At 38.3% G+C, this 25,611-nt stretch overlaps 2 protein-coding genes and 1 long non-coding RNA gene across 9 annotated transcripts in view; 2 read left to right on the top strand and 1 right to left on the bottom strand.

The window, feature by feature from the left end:
• On the top strand, nucleotides 1–12,163 carry LOC119488572 (inter-alpha-trypsin inhibitor heavy chain H3-like). The gene is made up of 20 exons (XM_037770352.1): nucleotides 1–87; nucleotides 664–824; nucleotides 931–1,035; nucleotides 1,435–1,597; nucleotides 1,694–1,804; nucleotides 2,602–2,730; nucleotides 2,894–3,010; nucleotides 3,190–3,358; nucleotides 3,447–3,557; nucleotides 3,803–3,984; nucleotides 4,118–4,297; nucleotides 4,392–4,513; nucleotides 5,462–5,684; nucleotides 5,994–6,018; nucleotides 6,513–6,530; nucleotides 10,416–10,523; nucleotides 10,684–10,852; nucleotides 11,401–11,549; nucleotides 11,757–11,841; nucleotides 11,945–12,163. Exons 1-20 carry the CDS (start codon nucleotides 16–18, stop codon nucleotides 12,057–12,059), a joined length of 2,514 nt encoding a protein of 837 aa, XP_037626280.1. The 5' UTR covers nucleotides 1–15; the 3' UTR covers nucleotides 12,060–12,163.
• A 3,160-nt stretch (nucleotides 12,164–15,323) lies between these two features.
• Nucleotides 15,324–25,236, top strand: LOC119488454 (inter-alpha-trypsin inhibitor heavy chain H3-like). 7 transcript variants are annotated; one of them, XM_037770143.1, is made up of 22 exons: nucleotides 15,324–15,462; nucleotides 16,039–16,199; nucleotides 16,306–16,410; nucleotides 16,811–16,973; nucleotides 17,070–17,180; nucleotides 17,979–18,107; nucleotides 18,271–18,387; nucleotides 18,567–18,735; nucleotides 18,824–18,934; nucleotides 19,180–19,361; nucleotides 19,495–19,674; nucleotides 19,769–19,890; nucleotides 20,704–20,936; nucleotides 21,671–21,742; nucleotides 22,457–22,498; nucleotides 22,763–22,822; nucleotides 23,089–23,163; nucleotides 23,750–23,857; nucleotides 24,113–24,281; nucleotides 24,466–24,614; nucleotides 24,822–24,906; nucleotides 25,010–25,236. In XM_037770143.1, the coding sequence occupies exons 1-22, from the start codon at nucleotides 15,391–15,393 to the stop codon at nucleotides 25,122–25,124; spliced, it is 2,730 nt and encodes a 909-aa protein (XP_037626071.1). In that variant the 5' UTR covers nucleotides 15,324–15,390; the 3' UTR covers nucleotides 25,125–25,236. The 7 variants fall into 7 exon arrangements, with proteins under 7 accessions (XP_037626071.1, XP_037626090.1, XP_037626082.1 ...); XM_037770162.1 differs by lacking the exon at nucleotides 21,671–21,742; XM_037770154.1 differs by lacking the exon at nucleotides 22,457–22,498.
• LOC119488616 overlaps nucleotides 25,136–25,611 on the bottom strand; it is a 32,225-nt gene continuing 31,749 nt past the window's right edge. The window contains exon 7 of the long non-coding RNA XR_005206994.1: nucleotides 25,136–25,251. This is a non-coding gene — a long non-coding RNA (uncharacterized LOC119488616). The remainder of the gene's footprint in view (nucleotides 25,252–25,611) is intronic.

Raw genomic sequence — 25,611 nt, 5'->3', positions numbered from 1 at the left:
CTGGTGGGAGCCATCATGGAGAGAGCTGTGGTGCAAATCACCCTCTTTGGGTTGCTGCTGGCTTTGACCACCACACTACCAAGCAAGGTAAGGTCACAAAACTTAAAGGACAGACCACCACACTGCAAGGAAATTGATGCCGTGCTTGATTTTTTCGTCTTCTTGTTGTAAGTTGATCCATTCAATTTTAGGGTTAAGACTTTGGTATTTGGTATGGGTTGGGTTACGGTGAAACTCCAGGGAATTATTGTAAGTAAAAAATGCCTGACAAAAGTATGTTATTGTGTGTAGCTGAAAGTCTATTAGGTATACTCGTGTTGTTGGGCTATAAGTCTGTAAACACAGTCACATTGAAGAGACTCAACTCCCATTTGAGCACAACAAGTTGATCCCCCATGATGTTAATCATTAACTTTTAGGGTAAAGACTTGGTAAAGGTTGAGGTTAAGGAGTATTGGGAGTCATTGTTATTTGAAATCACTGGATAAAGAAATAACGAGAATTAGGTGTTTCTGCAGTTAGACCAACAAGATTCACTCATACCACCCACCAACACTTTGTTTTTCACCATCATCTGATCTTTGGTCAGCTGGTCGTCAGCCAGCGAAATTGACCAAGCCATTTATTTTATTGTGAAATGTGCCTCCTCCTGTATTTGCTCAGGACAACTGGGATATCTACAGCTTTCACATCAACTCCACAGTGACCAGTCGTTATGCAACCACTGTCATCACAAGCCGCGTGGCCAATCGTATGGACGAGTCCAAGGAAATAGAATTCCACGTCCGGATTCCCAAGAACGCCTTCATCAGTAAATTCAGAATGTGTGTGAAGCACATAAAGAATTATACATTAAAGCATCATGAAAATAAATCACGGGCTACTCAGGAGTATGTATATAAACTAAGACTTTTCTTTGGTCTTCTTCAGGTTTATAGATGGCCAAGTGTACGACGGTGTTGTGAAAGGTAAAGAGAAAGCTCTGCAGCAGTACACCGAGGCTGTGTCCCGAGGCCAAAGCGCTGGGATTGTCAGGTACATGGATCAATGGATCAGTTTATTGCCAGGTCTTATACAGGTTGTTTTTATATCGTACTTTGTAGAAGAGCCTTGTGTGTCCTCTGGGATAAAGGAGAAGAAAAAGAAAAAAAATCTTTGTTGCACTAAATTATGTTTATTTTTGTTAGACTTTTCTCAAATGTTTGCTTTTTACTTGGCTACTTTAACATCTTCAGGTCTCTAAAATCCTTCAAATTAAACAATCTGAGAGGAAAAATAACGCTTTGATTGAACTACTCACATCTCATATCCACACTAAGGTCATAATCTGTGATGAGGCGTCATAACTAAGTAGGCATTGTTTCATTTTAAGGGGTCACAAGCCAGAAGGAAGGAACCGCTGCTCTAATGCAATGATTATCGTCTCTGTTGCAGTTCTGTAGGGAGGACCCTGGAGGAATTTAAGACCTCTGTGACTGTAGCTGCACACAAAAAGATCACCTTTGAACTCACATATGAGGAGCTGCTGAAACGCAGGCTTGGCAAGTATGAGCTGCAAATCCACGCTCGACCCATGCAGCCTGTCAAAGACTTCAAGGTGCGTCTTCTTGTTCTATTCAGGAGAACAATGCTGTGGTAAAATCATCTTTCATGGTCAGAGTTTCTAACTACTTTATTTCATTCTCAATGCCAGGTTGATGTGTACATTAATGAGAAGGCGGGCATCAATTTCATCGAGGTTAAAGGAGGTCTAAGCACCAAAACCCTGGCTAATGCCATCACCAAAACACATGCTGACAAACAGGTACATCACGCAGTGATTAAAAGTTCTGTATTTAAAGGTGCTAAATGCGAGATTGGGAGCATTTCTATTGCCTCCGCACGGCTCTCAACTTGGCAACGGCTGAGCCGGCAGCTCGTAGCTAACGTTGCTAACAGCACTAATAATAAAAAAACTACTGCTGACAGAGATAACAGTGTTTATCTGAGGGGGAACTGAGGGAGGGTGCTAAGCCTCCACGACGGCGCTGTTGGCGGGGACGGTGTTATAGGTTGTAACTGCCATGTGAGATCAGTGCAGAGCAGCGGTCGAGAGAAGCTCGGATTATAACACACACAGAGGGAGAGTGACTTCATTCTCTGCTCAGGTAGACATTACTCCTCTATATCTTACATAGCAAATAGTTGTTTGCAGCTTTATTAATGCTCTGGATATCGTATAAAGCACCTTTTAACTCATTTGCTATCTTATTCTGACCCATAATTAACTGTTTAACTACCATACATAATGACGCCATAACAGCACTGGACATATACATCCTGTCTTATTGCTCATCCTTGTGCACATCCCTATCATTCATTCATTATTATATACTATACTGTATATCTTTAGCACTTTTGCAACAGTTTTCACTTTCTGGTTTGATGCCAAACTGCATTTTGTTGTACCAGTCAATGCTCTGCAGAGACAATGAAGTTGAATCTAATCAAATTTAACGAAAGGCAGGGGGCTAATCTTTTTGACCAATAAAACCTATTTATCAACTTCTATCTTTTAACTTCTATCAAGAGTCTGTAAAACCTGATTCATCCTGTTTCCAGGCGTGGGTGTATTTCTACCCGACAGAGGACCAACAGAGAACCTGTGACAGCTGTGGAGAGCAGGGTATGAATGGAGATCTGGTTATTGTTTATGATGTCAACAGGAACACCTCACTGGGAGACATCAAGGTACAGACAGAGTTAATCTCCTGGAAGATTGTTGACTTTGAATGGCCTATTAGCATTGTTAAAATATACCATACTGACTGTACTTAAATTGATATTTTATCTTCCCATGTCTTCTCAACAATATTTTCTAACCAATCGAACTTTCTTCTTCCTCCCCCTCAAGAGATCATCTGGGTACTTTGTTCATCACTTTGCTCCATATGGTCTTGCCCGCATACCAAAAAATGTTGTCTTCGTTATTGATCAAAGTGGCTCAATGCACGGCAGAAAAATGCAACAGGTACAGTATTTGAAGAGTATGAGTTTGTGACAGATTGCCGCTGTATCACTGGAGACTTTTACTTTGTTAATTATGTCTATAAAAGATTTATTAAATACAAAGATCACTTTAAACAAATATTATTGCATGGTTTCTTACTTGAATAAAAGTTCTAATGTGTGAACGATGTTTTTGCCCAGACCCGAATAGCATTAATCCACATCTTGAGCGACCTGGCTGAGGATGACCACTTTGGTCTCTTCACTTTTGATAACAACATTTATCACTGGAAACGAGAACTTGTTCAGGCCAACGAGGAAAACCTGGAGAGTGCCAAGAAATTTGCACGGGATATTAAAGACCGAGGATGTGAGGTTTTTAACAAATATTTTATAAAAGGATGCAAACATGTGACAGCAGAATGGCAGTAATGAAACATGTTTTCATTTAATTACAGCCACAGACATTAACAGAGCAGTGTTGGAAGGAGCACGTATGCTGAATGCACATCCCAGAGAAGGTTCAGCGTCCATCCTTATACTTCTCACCGATGGAGACCCGACCTCAGGTTACAATAAAACACACATGCACACAAACGCAAGCAAATACTTTAAGGACCCTAAAGACACAGTCCATCATTTTTAAATGATCTCACTGCCGTCTTTTTCTCAATATCCTCTCCTGTCAACATGCTAGAAGCCACTCTGGGACTTTGAACATCATGGACATTTAAATGAAAATAGCATCAGCATTATTAAGAATTAAGTGTATAAAACGTGTTTGTGTACACAGTGTAACTTTGTGTCTTTGCAGGGGTGACAAATCTCGAACAAATACAGTCAAATGTCAGAGGGGCTATCGCAGGCAAATTCCCACTCTACTGTCTTGGTTTTGGTTTTGATGTCTATTTTGAGTTCCTTGAGAAGATGTCGCTGCAGAACAATGGTGTGGCACGACGGATTTATGAAGACTCTGACGCTGATTTACAGCTGAAGGTATTTGAAATTACTTGCTCTCATTATAAATACTGTTTACTATGTGATGTGCTACATTTCCAGAGATAAAATTGATCATGGTTGGCTGTGGAGGGATAAACATTTATACAGCGTCCCTAATGTATGTCAACAGGGTTTCTATGAAGAGGTGGCCACTCCTCTGTTGACAGATGTGACAATGATCTATAATGGTGGGACCAATCTAACCCAGACTAACTTCAGCCAGTATTATAATGGCTCTGAGATTGTGGTGGCCGGTCAGATCACTGACAACGACATTGAAACCTTCACTGCGCAAGTTGTGGCCATTTCGGTAAGGATCGCTCTGCACTACATCAGCTGTAATCTTCTGACAGGTTTGTGACAGCCCTCATGTATACTGACATAATTCATTGGTACAATGACAGAGGAATAGAAAGATGATGTTTTCTGACACAAACGCCACCGTGGAGTCCACTGAAACGGCGTCTGGCAGCCACATCCAGAGGGTTTGGGCCTACCTTACAGTCAAACAGCTTCTGGAGAAAGAGTGAGTGCGATGTCAACCATCTTTTCTCTTTGTTCTTGTTTGTAATCTATTATTTATTGAAGGGCTGCAACCCTCATATTTATATTCAATCAATTAATCATTGAGTGTATAAAATGTTATGACAATGAAATATGAAAATATTGGAAAGAAAGGTGCATCACTATCACATTGTTCTGATTGATTTTCTGTCAAACAATTGACCATAAAGGTTCAGCTTCATTGTCATACAATACAGGACTGCAATGAAATGCAGCTGTAGCCTCCTCCACACTATACACACAGAAAAAGTATAATCAAATATTCAAATATTTCATAATGATTATATTAAAAGCTATTTGAAATAGAATAAAACAATAAAATAGATCAAAGCAAATTAAACCTGCAGTAGGCAGAACGTTTTTGGCATCATTGGGCAAAAATTCCATAATAACCTTTCAGCATATTGTAATTCAAGTGTTCTGAGAGAAAACTAGCCTTCTGTTTTCAGAGCGAGGATAACGCGATGATAACGCGATGATAACGCGATGATAACGCGATTTACCACTAATTTATTTCACACATTAATGCAACTTACGTTTTTTCGGTTGTAGTGGGCTCAATCTTAAAGCTAGAGTGAATATATTGCATACATGCATATACAGTATATACAGTAAATATATATACAGTATATACATATATGTGGTAAAAATATATATGTATGTATACTGTATATATATATATATATATATATATATATAAAAAAACTTAGTCTACAAGACACCAAATTTGTCTTAAAATGTGCAGTCCAGTATTTAGGAATGGCCTGTTGCAGCTACAATCTCCCACAAAAGCATACATGTGCTGAAATGTTGTACGACCGTTATATGACCGTATCACTGTACATTATCCCCTACATATTGTCATGTCAACTGTCATGTTTAAAACATTTGAATACAATTTGTGACACAGGCTGCTGTTATCTGGACCTGAGAAGGAGAACGTGAAGAAAGAGGCCTTGGAGCTGTCGCTGAAGTACAGCTTTGTAACCCCACTCACATCCATGGTGGTCACCAAGCCTCCAGGGGAGAACACAGATGTGCTGCATAAACCCAAGGAAGGTGAAACACCACAGGCACGGGATCCTTCTGTAAGGCGTCGCACACCTTTGCGGAGTCACCAAGGATTTCATTCAATTCGTAAGCAAGACAGATATGAACAAAACAAACACAATGTAAAACCAGCACAACATGCTAACTTCCTGTGGCACACAGTGCAGTGTAGAGATTAGTTCCTAGAGCGAGCGTCATAGTTTGAAGCTTAGGGCCACTGGTCAAACGTCAGTATTTGATGAGTTGGGGTGAGAATGTGTTGCAATGGGGGAGGGAATCCTGATATCCACGCTACATGTATTAAAAACTAAGGGTGCAAGCTAATTTACAAATCATGAATATTTCAAAGTAAATTAACAACTGTATCTTAATTTCATGTCATCATCTTTTTCTTTTTAACAGCAGGAGGTGGCGGAGGTAAGACATCTCATATCATCTCTCATCTGCATCGATCTGCAGATACACTATTGATTGACTGCATATTTTTCGCAGTGCATTGCATTGTTGTCATTATGTAAAAATAATTTTAAAAAATGGACAGAAAAACTGAAGGTGGAGGAGGGTGCAAGCTAATATACTGTACAAATCATGAATATTTCAAAGTAAATTAACAACTGTATCTTAATTTCATGTCATCATCTTTTTCTTTTTAACAGCAGCACTTGGTGGAGGTAAGACATCTCATATCATCTCTCATCTGCATCGATCTGCAGATACACTATTGATTGACTGCATATTTTTCGCAGTGCATTGCATTGTTGTCATTATGTAAAAATAATTTTAAAAAATGGATAGAAAAACTGAAGGTGGAGGAGGGTGCAAGCTAATCTACTGTACAAATCATGAATATTTCAAAGTAAATCAACAACTGTATCTGAATTTTATGTTATCATCTTTTTTATTTCTATCAGCACAAGGTGTTATGCCAGGTAAGACATAGGTACACATCTGCACCATTCTGACATTACAGATACACTATTGATTAATTAATAATATAATGTATTTCATACACTTTTGTACTCCAAATATGCTTTGGAAAAAATGTAATCACTACCAAAAAGTTACACGAGAAACAGATGCTGCATCTTTGCAAAATTTGAATAGCCAAAATATAAATTTAATTCTAATTTTTTTTTCTTCAATTTATCTAAATGTACGAAAGCAATTCCAATTTTAAAAACCTCCATGGATCAGCAAGAAGGAGTGGCCTGGGGGACCCTCCTTAAGGCACATATGGGAGGGTTTAAGCTAATTAACAAATCATGAACATTTCAAAGTAAATCAAACTGTATCTTAATTTAATGTTATCATCTTTTTCTTTTAAAAGGTCCACGTAGTTGGCCAGGTACGACATAGGTACACGTCTGCATCTATCTGTAGATACACTATTGATTGACTGCATATGGCATACATCATACAATTTTCACGAATAAATCTTTGCATTCTTCGCAGCACATTGCATTGTTGTCATTATGTAAAATTTAAAAAAATTGACAGAAAAACTGAAGGTGGAGGAGGGTGCAAGCTAATCTACTGTACAAATCATGAATATTTCAAAGTAAATTAACAACTGTATCTGAATTTCATGTTATCATCTTTTTTATTTCTATCAGCACTAGGTTATCAACCAGGTAAGACATAGGTACACATCTGCACCATTCTGACATGACAGATACACTATTGATTAATTAATAATATAATGTATTTCATACACTTTTGTACTCCAAATATGCTTTGGAAAAAATGTAATCACTACCAAAAAGTTACACGAGAAACAGATGCTGCATCTTTGCAAAATTTGAATAGCCAAAATATAAATTTAATTAAAAAAAATTGTTTTCTTCAATTTATCTAAATGTACAAAAGCAATTCCAATTTTAAAAACTTCTATGGATCAGCATGAAGGAGTGGCCTGGGGGACCCTCCTTAAGGCGCATATGGGAGGGTTTAAGCTAATTTACAAATCATGAATATGGTGAATAATGTTATCATATTTCCTTTTAGGAAACCGTGGTCGTGGTTATGTGGGTCAGGATGCAGGTACATGTGTGCATTGTTCTGATACAACTACAATAGTGTATTTGTGCAAATTTTGGATAGCCTTAATATACATTTACTTCTAAAATTTGTTTTTAACTTTATCTAAATTTACAAACGCAATTAAAATTTAAAAACCTCTATGGATCAAAGTAAATTAAACTGTATCTTAATTTAATGTTATCATCTTTTTCTTTTTAACAGTTCTAGCTGGTCTACCAGGTAAGACATAGGTAGATAGGTACATAGGAGGTACACATCTGCAGCGCTCTGACATGACAGACACACTATTGATTAATTATTAATAATGTATTTCATATACTGTACATAGCCTACATCATATAGCATACATTTCTCATGATTATATATAATCTTTGAAATCAAGACAACTCTATTCATAATTTCATGTTATCATATTTTCCTTTTAGCAGGTGGTCGTTTTCATTTTCTTCAAAACACAGGTACAGATGTGCACTGTTCTGATACAACTACAATAGTGTATATATATTTTAATGTACATAGAGATAACACCCAAGTTTGTGGAAAGGTTTCTAAGGCAAGGTTTATTCTACATGTGCATTTACGACAAAGGTGCCACGGTGTGATGATGACCTCATGAGTAAATATTTTGTTCTTCTTAGCAGTAGCGTCAAGAAGGTGGGTGTTATCTAATATGAGTCTGTCAGAGGGCCGACGCCACAGTTGAGAGCAAGAGAAGGAAGGAAGGGGACCGAAACACAAGAAAGTTGGCACGCTGAGAGAGTAGTGAGGAGCTTCTTTGATAAGACCAAACAAAAACAGAGACACTGCTCATATCAGGGAAACTGGGGGTCCCTCCTGGAGACACACCTGGAGTGGACCTTGCAGGTGGCTGGGCCTCTACTCTCTATAATCTCCACAAGAAGTAACATGAGACCACCACCATGTGCGCAAACAACCTGCAAAATTTAGGTTTAGGCGTCTGGTGTGTTGGCAGTTGGACAGCAGGTGAAGGCCGTGGTTCTGGCAGACTTAGCTATAAAAACTTTTGTAAGGATATTGGAGAGATCATGGGAGTTATATGACAATTATGTGTTGCTTTTCATGTTGCTCAACTTGAATGAAGGGTGCTCTGGACATTTTCATGAGTCATTAAGTCCTTGTACAACAGTGCAACAGTGAGAGCTTTTTCCACATATCGATAATAAATCTAGTGCTGTCTTGGTTAGCGTTGGGCTCTGGTTAGATTGTGCCTTGTCACAGACTCTGTTCACAGATCTCTGCTTTGGCAATAATGTAGGTCTGTTCTTCATTGGACTCTTCTGGATTGGTGACTTTGGGTTGGGCGCTAGTTGCTTCCCCAGGTGAAGAAGTAGCTCAGGTTCTTGTTTACTTGTAAGGATAAGATGGACTGTGAAAGTGAAGCGATGCTGTGCTGGGCTGAAGGCGAAAGCTCTCTATTTGTTTTTTCTACCTTCCAACTTCACCCGCTGTCATGATGTAAGCCACTTGAGGCATGAATGTATGATGAGAACTGGAAAAAACGTTGGAGAAAAAAACCCGTCCAATCATTTAAAGCTGAAGTAAGCGACATTGGAGAAAATATGATTAAAAACAAAGTTATTTTTATAAAATGGTTGCTATCCTGACAGCAGTACATGAAACAGATAATCTGAGAAAAATCATGTGCCTCTGTGTCCTCCGGTATCCTCCAATGCTCCTAATGGCATCTGCAGGATTGGAACAACCAATCAGAGCCGAGCTGGAGTCTGCCGTCCACCTTCCGTCTATGAGAGCCGGCTGTCAATCACTCACAAACTCCGATCAAATGGTCAAACTAGGCAGCGCTGATCAAATATGAATCAATATATATACTTTCATTGGAAAAGAGTTTGCAACACTGGACTCGGTTTTTTGGTTGGATCATTTTTTAAATAGTGTACTCTTGCTAGTTCCTCAAGATCACCTTTAAGCCTGTGGTTAACTGGTCAGGATTAGAAAAAAGTGTATTTAGTGGTTTGTTTTGAAGCTGAGGTTAGGTGTCAGAATATGGGTGTCAATTAATACAATATCATCTGAAACTTTGCAACATAAATGTATGTAACTCACTTTGTGTAAATGTATTTACAGCAGATTTCAACGATTATGGCCTTAGTATGAGCAACCCTCTTCCCAGCATTGTGCCAGACAGAGCAACTCATGGTAGAGTATCTCATAGATGTCATTCATGGTATAATTTATATAACATGGATCTATTTATGTTAGAAATTGTACAGAAAATGTGGTAATTTATTTTAATGTAAAAATGTAAGTTGCCCTCGTCTCACCATTAGCTTGCAGAATTCTCAAAACAAAGATTGACAAGAAATGCATCATAAACAAGTATATATTGTAACACATGTATGTTTTTACAGTAAGCCTGAAGTATGTTATTGTGGTGAGGAAAAGGCTGTACTTCAACTACGACGTTCTTGTCTGTGATAATAAATAGCAAACTAAGATTATTTGGCTTACGCTGAAATGTTCCTCAAAACTTGTGAGTCTGAGAGCATAATGGTACATGTCTTTCATTTTTGATGTCAGTGCCACACAAACACAGTCGTGCTTTTATCTTGTAAATGAAATATCAAATGATACATGTTTACTGATCACCACCACATGGAAGTCGAGATTTGGATAATCATTATTAATCATGCTATAATTCATGTTTATTTAGTTAAACTGGTGTTGAGAGCAGAAGCATTTCAGGATAAGTGTTTCTGCTGTGTGACTCTGTGTATCTCTGTGTTCCTCTCTAGCTCCTCTTTCCCACAGGTTTTTGTTAAAAACTGAGAATCTCTCTCTTCCACTTTGCTTTGACGTCACTGGAGATGTTCGCCTTAAACTACTTCATCATCCCAACAGAGGTCAGTAATGCTCCTCTTTGTGTCATCACTATTTCCCTTTTACTTATTGTAATAGAGTATTTTTATGTTGTTCTCATGGTATTTTTGCTTCAGTGAAGGTTGCGTCTACTTATCCTGTATAGGTGTGGTGTTGAGTTGCATTTGTTCTCTTATGTATTAGAGCTGTCTGTGAATGGTGAGCTTGATTCAGTAGCGTATGGAGGCTTCAAAAGGATCGTCATCCACTTCAAGACTGACCTGTATGTTGAGGTTGACACCAATGAAATCACTGTACGAGAGGGACAGACACTGACACGCCACACTGGACAGGATCTCATCACAGCTGGAAGGTGACTTTGCATTGAAATGGCATTGAGTTTTAATGTGTTGCCAAAGATCACATCAAAGCGATGGAGAGGATCGAATTCACTCTCATTTTCATATGCTAAATATAAACCTTCCGCCAGCAGCCATCCATCTTAGCTTACATCACTGTTTTACGGAGGGATGATGTGACTATTTCTTGATTGGCAATGCCAATAGTCCAGAATTATTGTTTTTACACCTAGGTTTACTGTACAGATTAAATAAATGAGATACAACATGTTAATTAGTGAGTTTTAGAGGTGCTGGTAGATTTTGTTACCCTTGACCAGAGTCAGACTAGCTGTTTTCCCCTGTTTCGAGTCCTTATGCTCAGTTAAGGTGTCCAGCTGCTGGCTGTAGCTTCATATTTACTGCAGCCAGCAGCTGCTTTGCATGTGAGAGTGGTATCGATCTTCTCATCCAGCTCTCTGCAAAAAGCAAATCAGCATATTTCCTAAAATGTCAAATTTTCCTTTAAGACAAGTGCAAACAAGTACAAAAGCAAATTAAGACGAGGTGCATTTTTTTCTAGTTTGACAGTGATTAGGCGGGACAAGGAAGTAGATGTTGCAGCTGGAGACACACGCATGGTCTTCTTAATTCACGAGAAGGATGGCGTTAAATTCCTCTGGCCGGTTTTAAGACAGCAGCCATCAGACAACAACGCTACAGGAATTTTAGGTGGGTGAGAATTCTGGATTTTTTGGTATGATTTGATATCAGGTCAATTAATTTCATGTACTGTATGTATGTAATGATTAAAATAAACTTAAAAATAAGGTTTTTAAATATATTGAATAAGTGTTTGCAACCAGCTGTGGTGATTAGTGACTTATGGTACCACCTTTTCAGTGTAATTGCTTTATTATTTGTCCTCTGTGTGTCCAGCTGTAAAGCCAGCAGTTTATGAGGAGGTGCAACAAACTCCCTCAACAAAACTGAAGATCAAGGACCAGGAGGTTGACGTTACCAGGTACATTTTAGTTGGTATAAGGGAGAAAGCTGTTAGAGAGTGCTTTAATTGTTATTGCTCTGATACACAAAGATGTATGACTATTTATGTCTTTCTTTTGTAGGGCCAGTGCTGTTGACTACAGTATTGTCTCTAACCCGACACTGGACTGCTGGCTCATGTCTGCTGAGTCTGCCCTGCAGAGACGCCTGGAGGATTTCATTGTTACACAACTTTAACTGGGAACCATGTTGAATCACTTGCAAAGATTTAATTTGAAATAACAAGTAAGCCAAACTGATTCATAACGTGATACTAACGTGAACAAATAAATAATATCCCAGATCTATAGTTGTCTTGTATGAACTTAATTCATTTATCTAAAGGATTTGTCAGATGATATCACTGGTTGAAATAATTCTTCAAACTTCAAACTTCATTTGTAAAAGATTAAAAGAGAAAATATTAAATCAGGAATTTATAGTGGCATTTGTCCTGCAGTACGACAGCCCTCCACTCATGTCACTCAAAGTGGCCTGAATGCAGAGTTGTTAGTAAAAGATTCAATTCCACGCCATTATTCATTTATTCATATAAGATTAAAAGGTTAACATCATGTAATTAAAAACAAGCTTCATCTTAAACTGGCATTGTTATATTTATATGTGACTATGCCAACACACCATCTGTGATTTATCTACTTATACTATAACCACCATATGATAACACTGAGTCATGGTCAAGCACAACATCATTGCTACAGCCAGCCCAGTGTTGCCAACTCTTTTCCAATGAAAGTAGCTAGCAGCACTAGCTCCAAAAGCCCCTAAATCAAAGTAATAAAAAAACAGGTTGATGTGGTGAGTTACAGGAGGATGTTGTTAAGAGAAACTGGCATTGAAACCGTACAACAAGGAGGGCTGAAGGACTCGACATATGAGTCACAATCATAATAATAATAGTACCTTTACTAATGTAGTCTGTATTTTAATGGTTGCCTTTGTGGATTTTAAGAGATAACTGTCTGGTTGTTTGTTGTTTGATAAATGTTGATGATACGATGATGTTAGATGCACATATAACTTTTATTAGAAAAATTCTCTGTGAAGAATAGTTTATTGAATGCATCAATGTTTTGATGGTCAACTGTTCCACGGCCAGGAATGACGATTACTCCTCCTGGATCTGAGGTTCGTCAATTTTGAACGTGACCCACTCAGATTCCATGTCCCCAAACTCTCCCGGTTTGACAATACATTTTGCCGGAGGTGAGGGTTGAAGACTTCGCCGACAGAGGCCCCAGCCATACGTTCCCAGTTAAGCCTCACTACACGTTTGGGTTTACCAGGTCTGTCGTCAGCCTCCCCGCCATCTGATCCAACTCACCACCAGGTGGTGATCAGTTGAAAGCTCTACGGCCACACACGGCCGCAGGCCTGATGATACAAAGTCGATCATCAATCTTTCGCCAAGGGTGTTGTGGTACCAAGTACACTTATAAATCACCCTGTGCTCCAACATGGTGTTTGTTATGTTATGTCAATTCCATGCATAGCACAGAACTACAGGGTCCCTGGAGAGTTTCCTTTCCAGGACTTCAAGAAGGCCGGGTACTCCACTAGGCTACTAGGCACAAACAACAGTCAGGGAATTCCTCCCAGCAACTCACTGTCAAATATACCCCTTTCACACAAAGGACTCAACCAGGGTTGAAGCAGGGCTGATTATGTGTATGAAAGGGTTAACCCGTGTTGATCGACTCGCCTTTGCGACCCAGGTTGAGACGTGGGTCAGACCAGGGTCGGACCAGGGTCGATTTCAATGTGAATGGCACGGACCAGGATCACTAACAAACGGGGCGGGACAAACCTATTCGGTTGCAAATGAGGGCGCACAGTCCGTCACGTTACTGTCACAGGTCGCCGTAGCTCAGACAAACGATGCGATGGCAGCAGGAATGTTTTCAGATACGATGGACGATCAACACGGATGTGTGGCGAGACTTCAAGGTGCGGGAGCTGCTGGCCGTCCGCGGTGAGGAAGAAAAAAGCGGTAGATTACGAGACGTGAGAGACGACAGTGTAACGTTAAACGAACATAAAAAGGCTGCTGAATGAGAGAGGCTTCCGCCGTAGCGTTACACGGAAACACACCTCGTTAATAATAAGTCAACCACCTCACGGTACCGCCAACTGTTAGCGCACCTGTTTTTAAAGCGTGTTTACACATCTTCTATTTGTAACATTAACTTTTTTAACTTTTTATCTTTCCAAATAAACCTGCAAAAGATCCATCTGTCGCCTGACCCATCTGTCATAAAGTAACAAACGCAGTCCCAGTTTATTACATTATCGAGCTATTAGGAAACTAAATGAAATATAAACTCATTTTATTATGTTTGGACAAGCTCTTATATTATCCAACAGTTGCAACATGTCTAGCTGAAAAACGTTAATAGCCCTACTATATGAAGCATGTCTTTGCTGGGATGGTGGAGTGAGTGAAATATACATTTCAGTCTTCAGAAGTTTCTGTAATTCGTTTGTAAATGTAGCCTTTATTATCATAGATAGCACAATGTAGTCTAATATATGATAAATGGGTACTGTAGATAGACAGAGGAAAAAAGGTTCATGTTGATGAACAGATACTGTAAATCTGTACAGTATGTTGTCTGTATGTTTTTGCATACGATACAGCTCCATACATACAACATAGTTCAACATTTTCTAAAGCTAAAAATGCGGTGTGTATGTATTTACACTGTATCCTAAAAACATGCATCATTCTGTGACATTTTATGTTTTTGCACACATTGATGATGTCACTATCATCTCCTCTTTCTGTAATCCTCCAGACCTGTAACCCCCCCCCCCCCCCCCCCCGCCCATTTCTAACACCTGAACTAATTGGTATGCATTGCTCCCAGGTTGTGACCCAGGTCGTATCTGAATTGTCCTGACCAGGGTTCAACCCGGGTTGACTGGCTTGGTTTGAATTGACAAAATCTTCTCTTGACAGATTTGTGTTGTATTAAATTTATATATTCAAGTAAGGACAACTGGGGCTCATTGAGTTTGTTCTATCATTCATCCAAGTGAAGATTGAACTGAAGTACAAGTTTTCTACATCAGTGGCGATTATAGTATATGTTCTTGAACATATTAAGCCAATTTGTCTCTGTGTATCTCATTCACTTTGAGTTTTCTAACCGATGTTGTCTGTGTCAGGATAAAAATTCCTGGAAAAGTGGGCAGGCTGGACCCTCGATGTCAACAGTAAAGCTCACATAAGCAGTTGAATTTCTGGTAAATTTATTTCCTTTTTTCATTCTGTTGTGACAATTTCTGTTAGCTATGTATGTGATTACCAGCAGTATGCATGAGCGGAACGTAGGAGGGAATGTGTTTTTGTGTGTGGGTGTACAAGGGAGTGAGTTGTTGATACAGGAGAGAGAGAAAGAGGAGTTTGCCCTTTTAAAAAAAGTATGTACACAATAATGTTGTCCTTGTCTGTTTGAGTTTAAAAGACAGATTCAGCTGTCTGGGTTGCACTCTGGTGGGAGCCATCATGGAGAGAGCTGTGGTGCAAATCACCCTCTTTGGGTTGCTGCTGGCTTTGACCACCACACTACCAAGCAAGGTAAGGTCACAAAACTTAAAGGACAGACCACCACACTGCAAGGAAATTGATGCCGTGCTTGATTTTTTCGTCTTCTTGTTGTAAGTTGATCCATTCAATTTTAGGGTTAAGACTTTGGTATTTGGTATGGGTTGGGTTACGGTAAAACTCCAGGGAATTATTGTAAGTAAAAAATGCCTGACAAAAGTATGTTATTGTGTGTAGCTGAAAGTCTATTAGGTATACTCGTGTTGTTGGGCTATAAGTCTGTAAACACAGTCACATTGAAGAGACTCAACTCCCATTTGAGCACAACAAGTTGATCCCCCATGATGTTAATCATTAACTTTTAGGGTAAAGACTTGGTAAAGGTTGAGGTTAAGGAGTATTGGGAGTCATTGTTATTTGAAATCACTGGATAAGAAAATAACGAGAATTAGGTGTTTCTGCAGTTAGACCAACAAGATTCACTCATACCACCCACCAACACTTTGTTTTTCACCATCATCTGATCTTTGGTCAGCTGGTCGTCAGCCAGCGAAATTGACCAAGCCATTTATTTTATTGTGAAATGTGCCTCCTCCTGTATTTGCTCAGGACAACTGGGACATCTACAGCTTTCACATCAACTCCACAGTGACCAGTCGTTATGCAACCACTGTCATCACAAGCCGCGTGGCCAATCGTATGGACGAGTCCAAGGAAATAGAATTCCACGTCCGGATTCCCAAGAACGCCTTCATCAGTAAATTCAGAATGTGTGTGAAGCACATAAAGAATTATACATTAAAGCATCATGAAAATAAATCACGGGCTACTCAGGAGTATGTATATAAACTAAGACTTTTCTTTGGTCTTCTTCAGGTTTATAGATGGCCAAGTGTACGACGGTGTTGTGAAAGGTAAAGAGAAAGCTCTGCAGCAGTACACCGAGGCTGTGTCCCGAGGCCAAAGCGCTGGGATTGTCAGGTACATGGATCAATGGATCAGTTTATTGCCAGGTCTTATACAGGTTGTTTTTATATCGTACTTTGTAGAAGAGCCTTGTGTGTCCTCTGGGATAAAGGAGAAGAAAAAGAAAAAAAAATCTTTGTTGCACTAAATTATATTTATTTTTGTTAGACTTTTCTCAAATGTTTGCTTTTTACTTGGCTACTTTAACATCTTCAGGTCTCTAAAATCCTTCAAATTAAACAATCTGAGAGGAAAAATAACGCTTTGATTGAACTACTCACATCTCATATCCACACTAAGGTCATAACCTGTGATGAGGCGTCATAACTAAGTAGGCATTGTTTCATTTTAAGGGGTCACAAGCCAGAAGGAAGGAACCGCTGCTCTAATGCAATGATTATCGTCTCTGTTGCAGTTCTGTAGGGAGGACCCTGGAGGAATTTAAGACCTCTGTGACTGTAGCTGCACACAAAAAGATCACCTTTGAACTCACATATGAGGAGCTGCTGAAACGCAGGCTTGGCAAGTATGAGCTGCAAATCCACGCTCGACCCATGCAGCCTGTCAAAGACTTCAAGGTGCGTCTTCTTGTTCTATTCAGGAGAACAATGCTGTGGTAAAATCATCTTTCATGGTCAGAGTTTATAACTACTTTATTTCATTCTCAATGCCAGGTTGATGTGTACATTAATGAGAAGGCGGGCATCAATTTCATCGAGGTTAAAGGAGGTCTAAGCACCAAAGCCCTAGCTAATGCCATCACCAAAACACATGCTGACAAACAGGTACATCACGCAGTGATTAAAAGTTCTGTATTTAAAGGTGCTAAATGCGAGATTGGGAGCATTTCTATTGCCTCCGCACGGCTCTCAACTTGGCAACGGCTGAGCCGGCAGCTCGTAGCTAACGTTGCTAACAGCACTAATAATAAAAAAACTACTGCTGACAGAGATAACACAGATAATCTGAGGGGGAACTGAGGGAGGGTGCTAAGCCTCCACGACGGCGCTGTTGGCGGGGACGGTGTTATAGGTTGTAACTGCCATGTGAGATCAGTGCAGAGCAGCGGTCGAGAGAAGCTCGGATTATAACACACACAGAGGGAGAGTGACTTCATTCTCTGCTCAGGTAGACATTACTCCTCTATATCTTTACATAGCAAATAGTTGTTTGCAGCTATATTAATGCTCTGGATATCATATAAAGCACCTTTTAACTCATTTGCTATCTTATTCTGACCCATAATTAACTGTTTAACTACCATACATAATGACGCCATAACAGCACTGGACATATACATCCTGTCTTATTGCTCATCCTTGTGCACATCCCTATCATTCATTCATTATTATATACTATACTGTATATCTTTAGCACTTTTGCAACAGTTTTCACTTTCTGGTTTGATGCCAAACTGCATTTTGTTGTACCAGTCAATGCTCTGCAGAGACAATGAAGTTGAATCTAATCAAATTTAACGAAAGGCAGGGGGCTAATCTTTTTGACCAATAAAACCTATTTATCAACTTCTATCTTTTAACTTCTATCAAGAGTCTGTAAAACCTGATTCATCCTGTTTCCAGGCGTGGGTGTATTTCTACCCGACAGAGGACCAACAGAGAACCTGTGACAGCTGTGGAGAGCAGGGTATGAATGGAGATCTGGTTATTGTTTATGATGTCAACAGGAACACCTCACTGGGAGACATCAAGGTACAGAAAGAGTTAATCTCCTGGAAGATTGTTGACTTTGAATGGCCTATTAGCATTGTTAAAAGATACCATAGTTACTGTACTTAAATTGATATTTTATCTTCCCATGTCTTCTCAACAATATTTTCTAACCAATCGAACTTTCTTCTTCCTCCCCCTCAAGAGATCATCTGGGTACTTTGTTCATCACTTTGCTCCATATGGTCTTGCCCGCATACCAAAAAATGTTGTCTTCGTTATTGATCAAAGTGGCTCAATGTACGGCAGAAAAATGCAACAGGTACAGTATTTGAAGAGTACGAGTTTGTGACAGATTGCCGCTGTATCACTGGAGACTTTTACTTTGTTAATTATGTCTATAAAAGATTTATTAAATACAAAGATCACTTTAAACAAATATTATTGCATGGTTTCTTACTTGAATAAAAGTTCTAATGTGTGAACGATGTTTTTGCCCAGACCCGAATAGCATTAATCCACATCTTGAGCGACCTGGCTGAGGATGACCACTTTGGGCTCTTCACTTTTGATAACAACATTTATCACTGGAAACGAGAACTTGTTCAGGCCAACGAGGAAAACCTGGAGAGTGCCAAGAAATTTGCACGGGATATTAAAGACCGAGGATGTGAGGTTTTTAACAAATATTTTATAAAAGGATGCAAACATGTGACAGCAGAATGGCAGTAATGAAACATGTTTTCATTTAATTACAGCCACAGACATTAACAGAGCAGTGTTGGAAGGAGCACGTATGCTGAATGCACATCCCAGAGAAGGTTCAGCGTCCATCCTTATACTTCTCACCGATGGAGACCCGACCTCAGGTTACAATAAAACACACATGCACACAAACGCAAGCAAATACTTTAAGGACCCTAAAGACACAGTCCATCATTTTTAAATGATCTCACTGCCATCTTTTTCTCAATATCCTCTCCTGTCAACATGCTAGAAGCCACTCTGGGACTTTGAACATCATGGACATTTAAATGAAAATAGCATCAGCATTATTAAGAATTAAGTGTATAAAACGTGTTTGTGTACACAGTGTAACTTTGTGTCTTTGCAGGGGTGACAAATCTCGAACAAATACAGTCAAATGTCAGAGGGGCTATCGCAGGCAAATTCCCACTCTACTGTCTTGGTTTTGGTTTTGATGTCTATTTTGAGTTCCTTGAGAAGATGTCGCTGCAGAACAATGGTGTGGCACGACGGATTTATGAAGACTCTGACGCTGATTTACAGCTGAAGGTATTTGAAATTACTTGCTCTCATTATAAATACTGTTTACTATGTGATGTGCTACATTTCCAGAGATAAAATTGATCATGGTTGGCTGTGGAGGGATAAACATTCATACAGCGTCCCTAATGTATGTCAACAGGGTTTCTATGAAGAGGTGGCCACTCCTCTGTTGACAGATGTGACAATGATCTATAATGGTGGGACCAATCTAACCCAGACTAACTTCAGCCAGTATTATAATGGCTCTGAGATTGTGGTGGCCGGTCAGATCACTGACAACGACATTGAAACCTTCACTGCGCAAGTTGTGGCCATTTCGGTAAGGATCGCTCTGTGCTACATCAGCTGTAATCTTCTGACAGGTTTGTGACAGCCCTCATGTATACTAACATAATTCATTGGTACAATGACAGAGGAATAGAAAGATGACGTTTTCTGACACAAACGCCACCGTGGAGTCCACTGAAACGGCGTCTGGCAGCCACATCCAGAGGGTTTGGGCCTACCTTACAGTCAAACAGCTTCTGGAGAAAGAGTGAGTGCGATGTCAACCATCTTTTCTGTTTGTTTTTGTTTGTAATCAATTATTTATTGAAGGGCTGCAACCCTTATATTTATATTCAATCAATTAATCGTTGAGTCTATAACATGTTATGAAAATGAAAATATTGAGGAAAAAGGTGCATCACTACCACATTGTTCTGATTGATTTTCTGTCAAACAATTGACCATAAAGGTTCAGCTTCATTGTCATACAATACAGGAGTGCAATGAAATGCAGCTGTAGCCTCCTCCACACTATACACACAGAAAAAGTATAATCAAATATTCAAATATTTCATAATGATTATATTAAAAGCTATTTGAAATAGAATAAAACAATAAAATAGATCAAAGCAAATTAAACCTGCAGTAGGCAGAACGTTTTTGGCATCATTGGGCAAAAATTCCATAATAACCTTTCAGCATATTGTAATTCAAGTGTTCTGAGAGAAAACTAGCCTTCTGTTTTCAGAACGAGGATAACGCGATTTACCACTAATTTATTTCTCACATTAATGCAACTTACGTTTTTTCGGTTGTAGTGGGCTCAGTCTTAAAGCTAGAGTGAATATATTGCGTACATGCATATACAGTATATACAGTAAATATATATACAGTATATACATATATGTGGTAAAAATATATATGTATATATATATATATATATATATATATATATATACTGTATATATATACATGTATATATATAATTATATATATATGACCGTCTCACTGTACATTATCCCCTACATATTGTCATGTCAACTGTCATGTTTGAAACATTTGAATACAATTTGTGACACAGGCTGCTGTTATCTGGACCTGAGAAGGAGAACGTGAAGAAAGAGGCCTTGGAGCTGTCGCTGAAGTACAGCTTTGTAACCCCACTCACATCCATGGTGGTCACCAAGCCTCCAGGGGAGAACACAGATGTGCTGCATAAACCCAAGGAAGGTGAAACACCACAGGCACGGGATTCTTTGGTATTGCATAGTCCACCTAGTCGGAGAGTTTACTCGGGACACGGCGGTTCAACTCGTAAGCAACACAGATGACACAAACACAATGTAAAATTAGCATAACATGCTAACTTCTTGTGGCACAGAGTGCATTAGATATGTGTATTATCTGCCGCAAAAGTTCAACGTAGTCGAGGCAAATTACAAACCTAATCAAAAAACGGCGTAAAACCACTTTTTTACATACTACAATTCATGACCACGTTGAATCAATGATTGTGTGCCAGTGCAAACCTTTAATTTTGAGAGGAACATTAATTTTAGTCTTGGTGTGAAAGGTTTGAAGGCGAAAAGTCGTCAATTCATAACTTCCCTGTGTAAAGGCTTTAACAGTTCAAAGACACATTAAAGCCTTCCCACTATCATTAATTCTTTAGTTTGGTACCTACATATATAATAAAATATGCAATATAATTTTTATAATTACAATAAAACTGTTTTCAACTATATGGGATAGTTTACCCGCAAAAAATAAAGGTCTTGATTTTGAAATAGTTCGTTTTTGTCATAATTACAAACTTTTAAGTAATAATCTCAGATTTTTTGTTGTTGTTGATGAATTCTTCTGTGATTCTACCAAAGACTACAGTATCTTGAAATGTGTAATATTCAGATTTTTTAAAAACTAATTATTCTGTGCCTATTAAATATCACCAGCTATAGTTGTAACAAATGTGTATTTTTTAACAAAATGTACATGCAAGATAATAACATGATATGTTTAATTCTTAAATTTCACTGTTCATTTTCCAGAACTAAAGACAATGGTGATAAACACTCGTCATGACCCCCTTCCAGGTCATATTGGTCATATATCTTTTCTAGGTAAACTTCTTTTTTTGTTGTTAATATCATGGCACCAACCACCAATGTTCAACTAAAAAGCATTCAGGCAGCACATTCCCCCACCAAGGCTGGACAATCCTCTGAATCCGTCCTTCTAATGATGGAAAATTTAACAGATACGTAATAATATGTTCTGCATTTGCATCATAATGCATATAGTAAAAGACAATTAATTATCGGAAAATATATCAAATAGCCAAATAGGTTGAATATTTACCAACAAAAGATGTTTTGCAAAAGACTTCCAACATGTGGAAAATTTGTTGAAGCACAATTGGACACGGCCACTGATTATTCTAATAATCTTTAAGAGAAAACAAAGAATTAGCTTCCATTTCATGTTTTATGAGTCAAAATGTAAACTACTTTATGAATATTCACTTGATGCTGCTGTTGGATCAAAATTTCTTCCATGCACCTTGGCCTAAACTTTTTTGAAATTACTTGTCGGTGAAATTTGAAAAACACACATAACATGTTTCATTTTGATTTACAATTGTTAGTTTTGTGTGCATTTAAATCAATGTTAGATTAAGCCTGTGGTTAACTGGTCAGGTTTAGAATAACATGTATTTAGTGGTTTGTTTTGAAGCTGAGGATAGGTGTCAGAATATGGGTGCAAATTAATACAATATCATCTAAAGCTTTATAACATAAATGTTTATAACTGGATTTATGTAAACGTATTTACAGCTGATGATGACTACGGTGATGCAATGGTCGATGAAGATTCTGGTAAAGTATCTCATAGATGTCATTCATGGTATAATTTATATAACATGGATCTATTTATGTTAGAAATTGTACAAAAAGTGTGGTAATTCATTATATAAAAATATAAGCCTGTGGTTAACTGGTCAGGTTTAGAATAACATGTATTTAGTGGTTTGTTTTGAAGCTGAGGATAGGTGTCAGAATATGGGTGTCAATTAATACAATATCCTCTAAAGCTTAGTAACATAAATGTATGTAACTCACTTTGTGTAAATGTATTTACAGCTGTTGAGGACAGCATGTATGGCACTCTTCCCACCCTTGTGCTAGACAGTGCAACTCATGGTAGAGTATCTCATAGATGTCATTCATGGTATAGTTTATATAAAATTGATCTATTTATGTTAGAAATTGTACAGAAAATGTGGTAATTCATTATATAAAAATATATGCCTGTGGTTAACTGGTGAGGATTAGAATAACATGTGTATTTAGTGGTTTGTTTTGAAGCAAAGGTTAGGTGTCAGAATATTGGTGTCAATTAATACAATATCCTCTAAAACTTTGTATCATAAATGTATGTAACTCACTTTGTGTAAATGTATTTACAGCTGAGGATTACAACGATTATGGCCTTAGTATGAGCAACCCTCTTCCCAGCATTGTGCCAGACAGTGCAACTCATGGTAGAGTATCTCATAGATGTCATTCATGGTATAATTTATATGACATGGATCTATTTATGTTAGAAATTGTACAGAAAATGTGGTAATTCATTTTGATGTAAAAGTATAAGTTGCCCTCTTCTCATCATTAGCTTGCAGAATTCTCAAAACAAAGATTGACAAGAAAGGAATCATAAACAAGTATATACTGTAACACATGTAGGTTTTTACAGTAAGCCTGAAGTATGTTATTGCGGTGAGGAAAAGGCTGTACTTTAACTAAGACGTTCTTGTCTGTGATAATAAATAGCAAACTAAGATTATTTGGCTTACGCTGAAATGTTCCTCAAAACTTGTGAGTCTGAGAGCATAATGGTACAGGTCTTTAATTTTTTATGTCAGTGCCACACAAACACAGTTGTGCTTTTACCTTGTAAATTAAATCTCAAATGATACATGTTTACTGATCACCACCACATGAAAGACAAGATTTGGATAATCATTATTAATCATGCTATAATTCATCTTTATTTAGTTAAACTGGTGTTGAGAGCAGAAGCATTTCAGGATAAGTGATTCTGCTGTGTGACTCTGTGTTCCTCTCTAGCTCCTCTTTCACACAGGTTTTTGCTAAAAACTGAGAATCTGTCTCTTCCACTTTGCTTTGACGTCACTGGAGATGTTCGCCTTAAACTACTTCATCATCCCAACAGAGGTCAGTAATGCACCTCTTTGTGTCATCACTATTTCCCTTAAATTCACACAGCCTAGTCAATAAACACCTATTATTTTGCCTTTTGCTCTCTGCGTGTAAAAGGAAATCATACTCTTCTGTACACAATCATTTCTTCTTTGCTCCTCCTTTGCATTTTTTATGTTGATGTCATGGTATTTTTACTTCAGTGAAGGTTACGTCTACTTATACTGTATAGGTGTGGTGTTGAGTTGCATTTGTTCTCTTTTGTATTAGAGCTGTCTGTGAATGGTGAGCTTGATTCAGTATCGTTTGGAGGCTTCAAAAGGATCGTCATCCACTTCAAGACTGAACTGTATGTTGAGGTTGACACCAATGAAATCACTGTACGAGAGGGACAGACACTGACACGCCACACTGGACAAGATCTCATCACAGCTGGAAGGTGACTTTGCATTGTAATGGCATTGAGTTTTAATGTATGGCCAAAGATCGAGAGTGGTATCGATCTTCTCATCTAGCTCTCTGCAAAAAGCAAATCAGCATAATTTCTAAAATGTCAAATGTTCCTTTGAGACAAGTGCAAACAAGTACAAAAGCAAATTAAGACGAGGTGCATATTTTTCTAGTTTGACAGTGATTAGGCGGGACAAGGAAGTAGATGTTGCAGCTGGAGACACACGCATGGTCTTCTTAATTCACGAGAAGGAAGGCGTTAAATTCCTCTGGCCGGTTTTAAGACAGCAGCCATCAGACAACAACGCCACAGGAATTTTAGGTGGGTGAGAATTCTGGATTTTTTGGTATGATTTGATATCAGGTTAATTAATTTCATGTACTGTATGTATGTAATGATTAAAATAAACTACAAAATAAGGTTTTCAAATATATTGAATTAGTGTTTGCAACCAGCTGTGGTGATTAGATACTTTGAGTAGCACATTTTCAGTGTGATTGCTATATTGTTTGTCCTCTGTGTGTCCAGCTGTAAAGCCAGCAGTTTATGAGGAGGTGCAACAAACTCCCTCAACAAAACTGAAGATCGAAGACCAGGAGGTTGACGTTACCAGGTACATTTTAGTTGGTATAAGGGAGAAAGCTGTTTGAGAGTGCTTTAATTGGTATTGCTCTGATAGACAAAGATGTATGACTATTTATGTCTTTCTTTTGTAGGGCCAATGCTGTTGACTACAGTATTGTCTCTAACCTGACACTGGACTGCTGGCTCATGTCTGCTGAGTCTGCCCTGCAGAGACGCCTGGAGGATTTCATTGTTACACAACTTTAACTGGGAACCATGTTGAATCACTTGCAAAGATTTAATTTGAAATAACAAGTAAGCCAAACTGATTCATCACTTGATACTAACGTGAACAAATAAATAATATCCCAGATCTGTAGTTGTCTTGTATGAACTTAATTAATTTACTTAAAGGATTTGTCAGATGGTGCCACTGGTTGAAATAATTCATCAAACTTAAAACTTCATTTGTAAAAGATTAAAAGAGAAAATAGTAAATCAGGAATTTATAGTGGCATTTGTCCTGCAGTACGACAGCCCTCCACTCATGTCACTCAAAGTGGCCTGAATGCAGAGTTGTTAGTAATAGATTCAATTCCACGCCATTATTCATTTATTCATATAAGATTAAAAGGTTAACATCATGTAATTAAAATCAAACTTCATCTTAAACTGGCATTGTTATATTTATATGTGACTTTGCCAACACACCATCTGTGATTTATCTACTTATACTATAACCACCATATGATAA

The sequence above is a fragment of the Sebastes umbrosus genome, chromosome 1, assembly GCF_015220745.1.
Source record: "Sebastes umbrosus isolate fSebUmb1 chromosome 1, fSebUmb1.pri, whole genome shotgun sequence".
NCBI classification, from domain to species: domain Eukaryota; kingdom Metazoa; phylum Chordata; class Actinopteri; order Perciformes; family Sebastidae; genus Sebastes; species Sebastes umbrosus.
The sequence above is the reverse complement of the archived record's forward strand: the minus strand, read 5'-3'. Positions and strand labels throughout refer to the sequence as shown.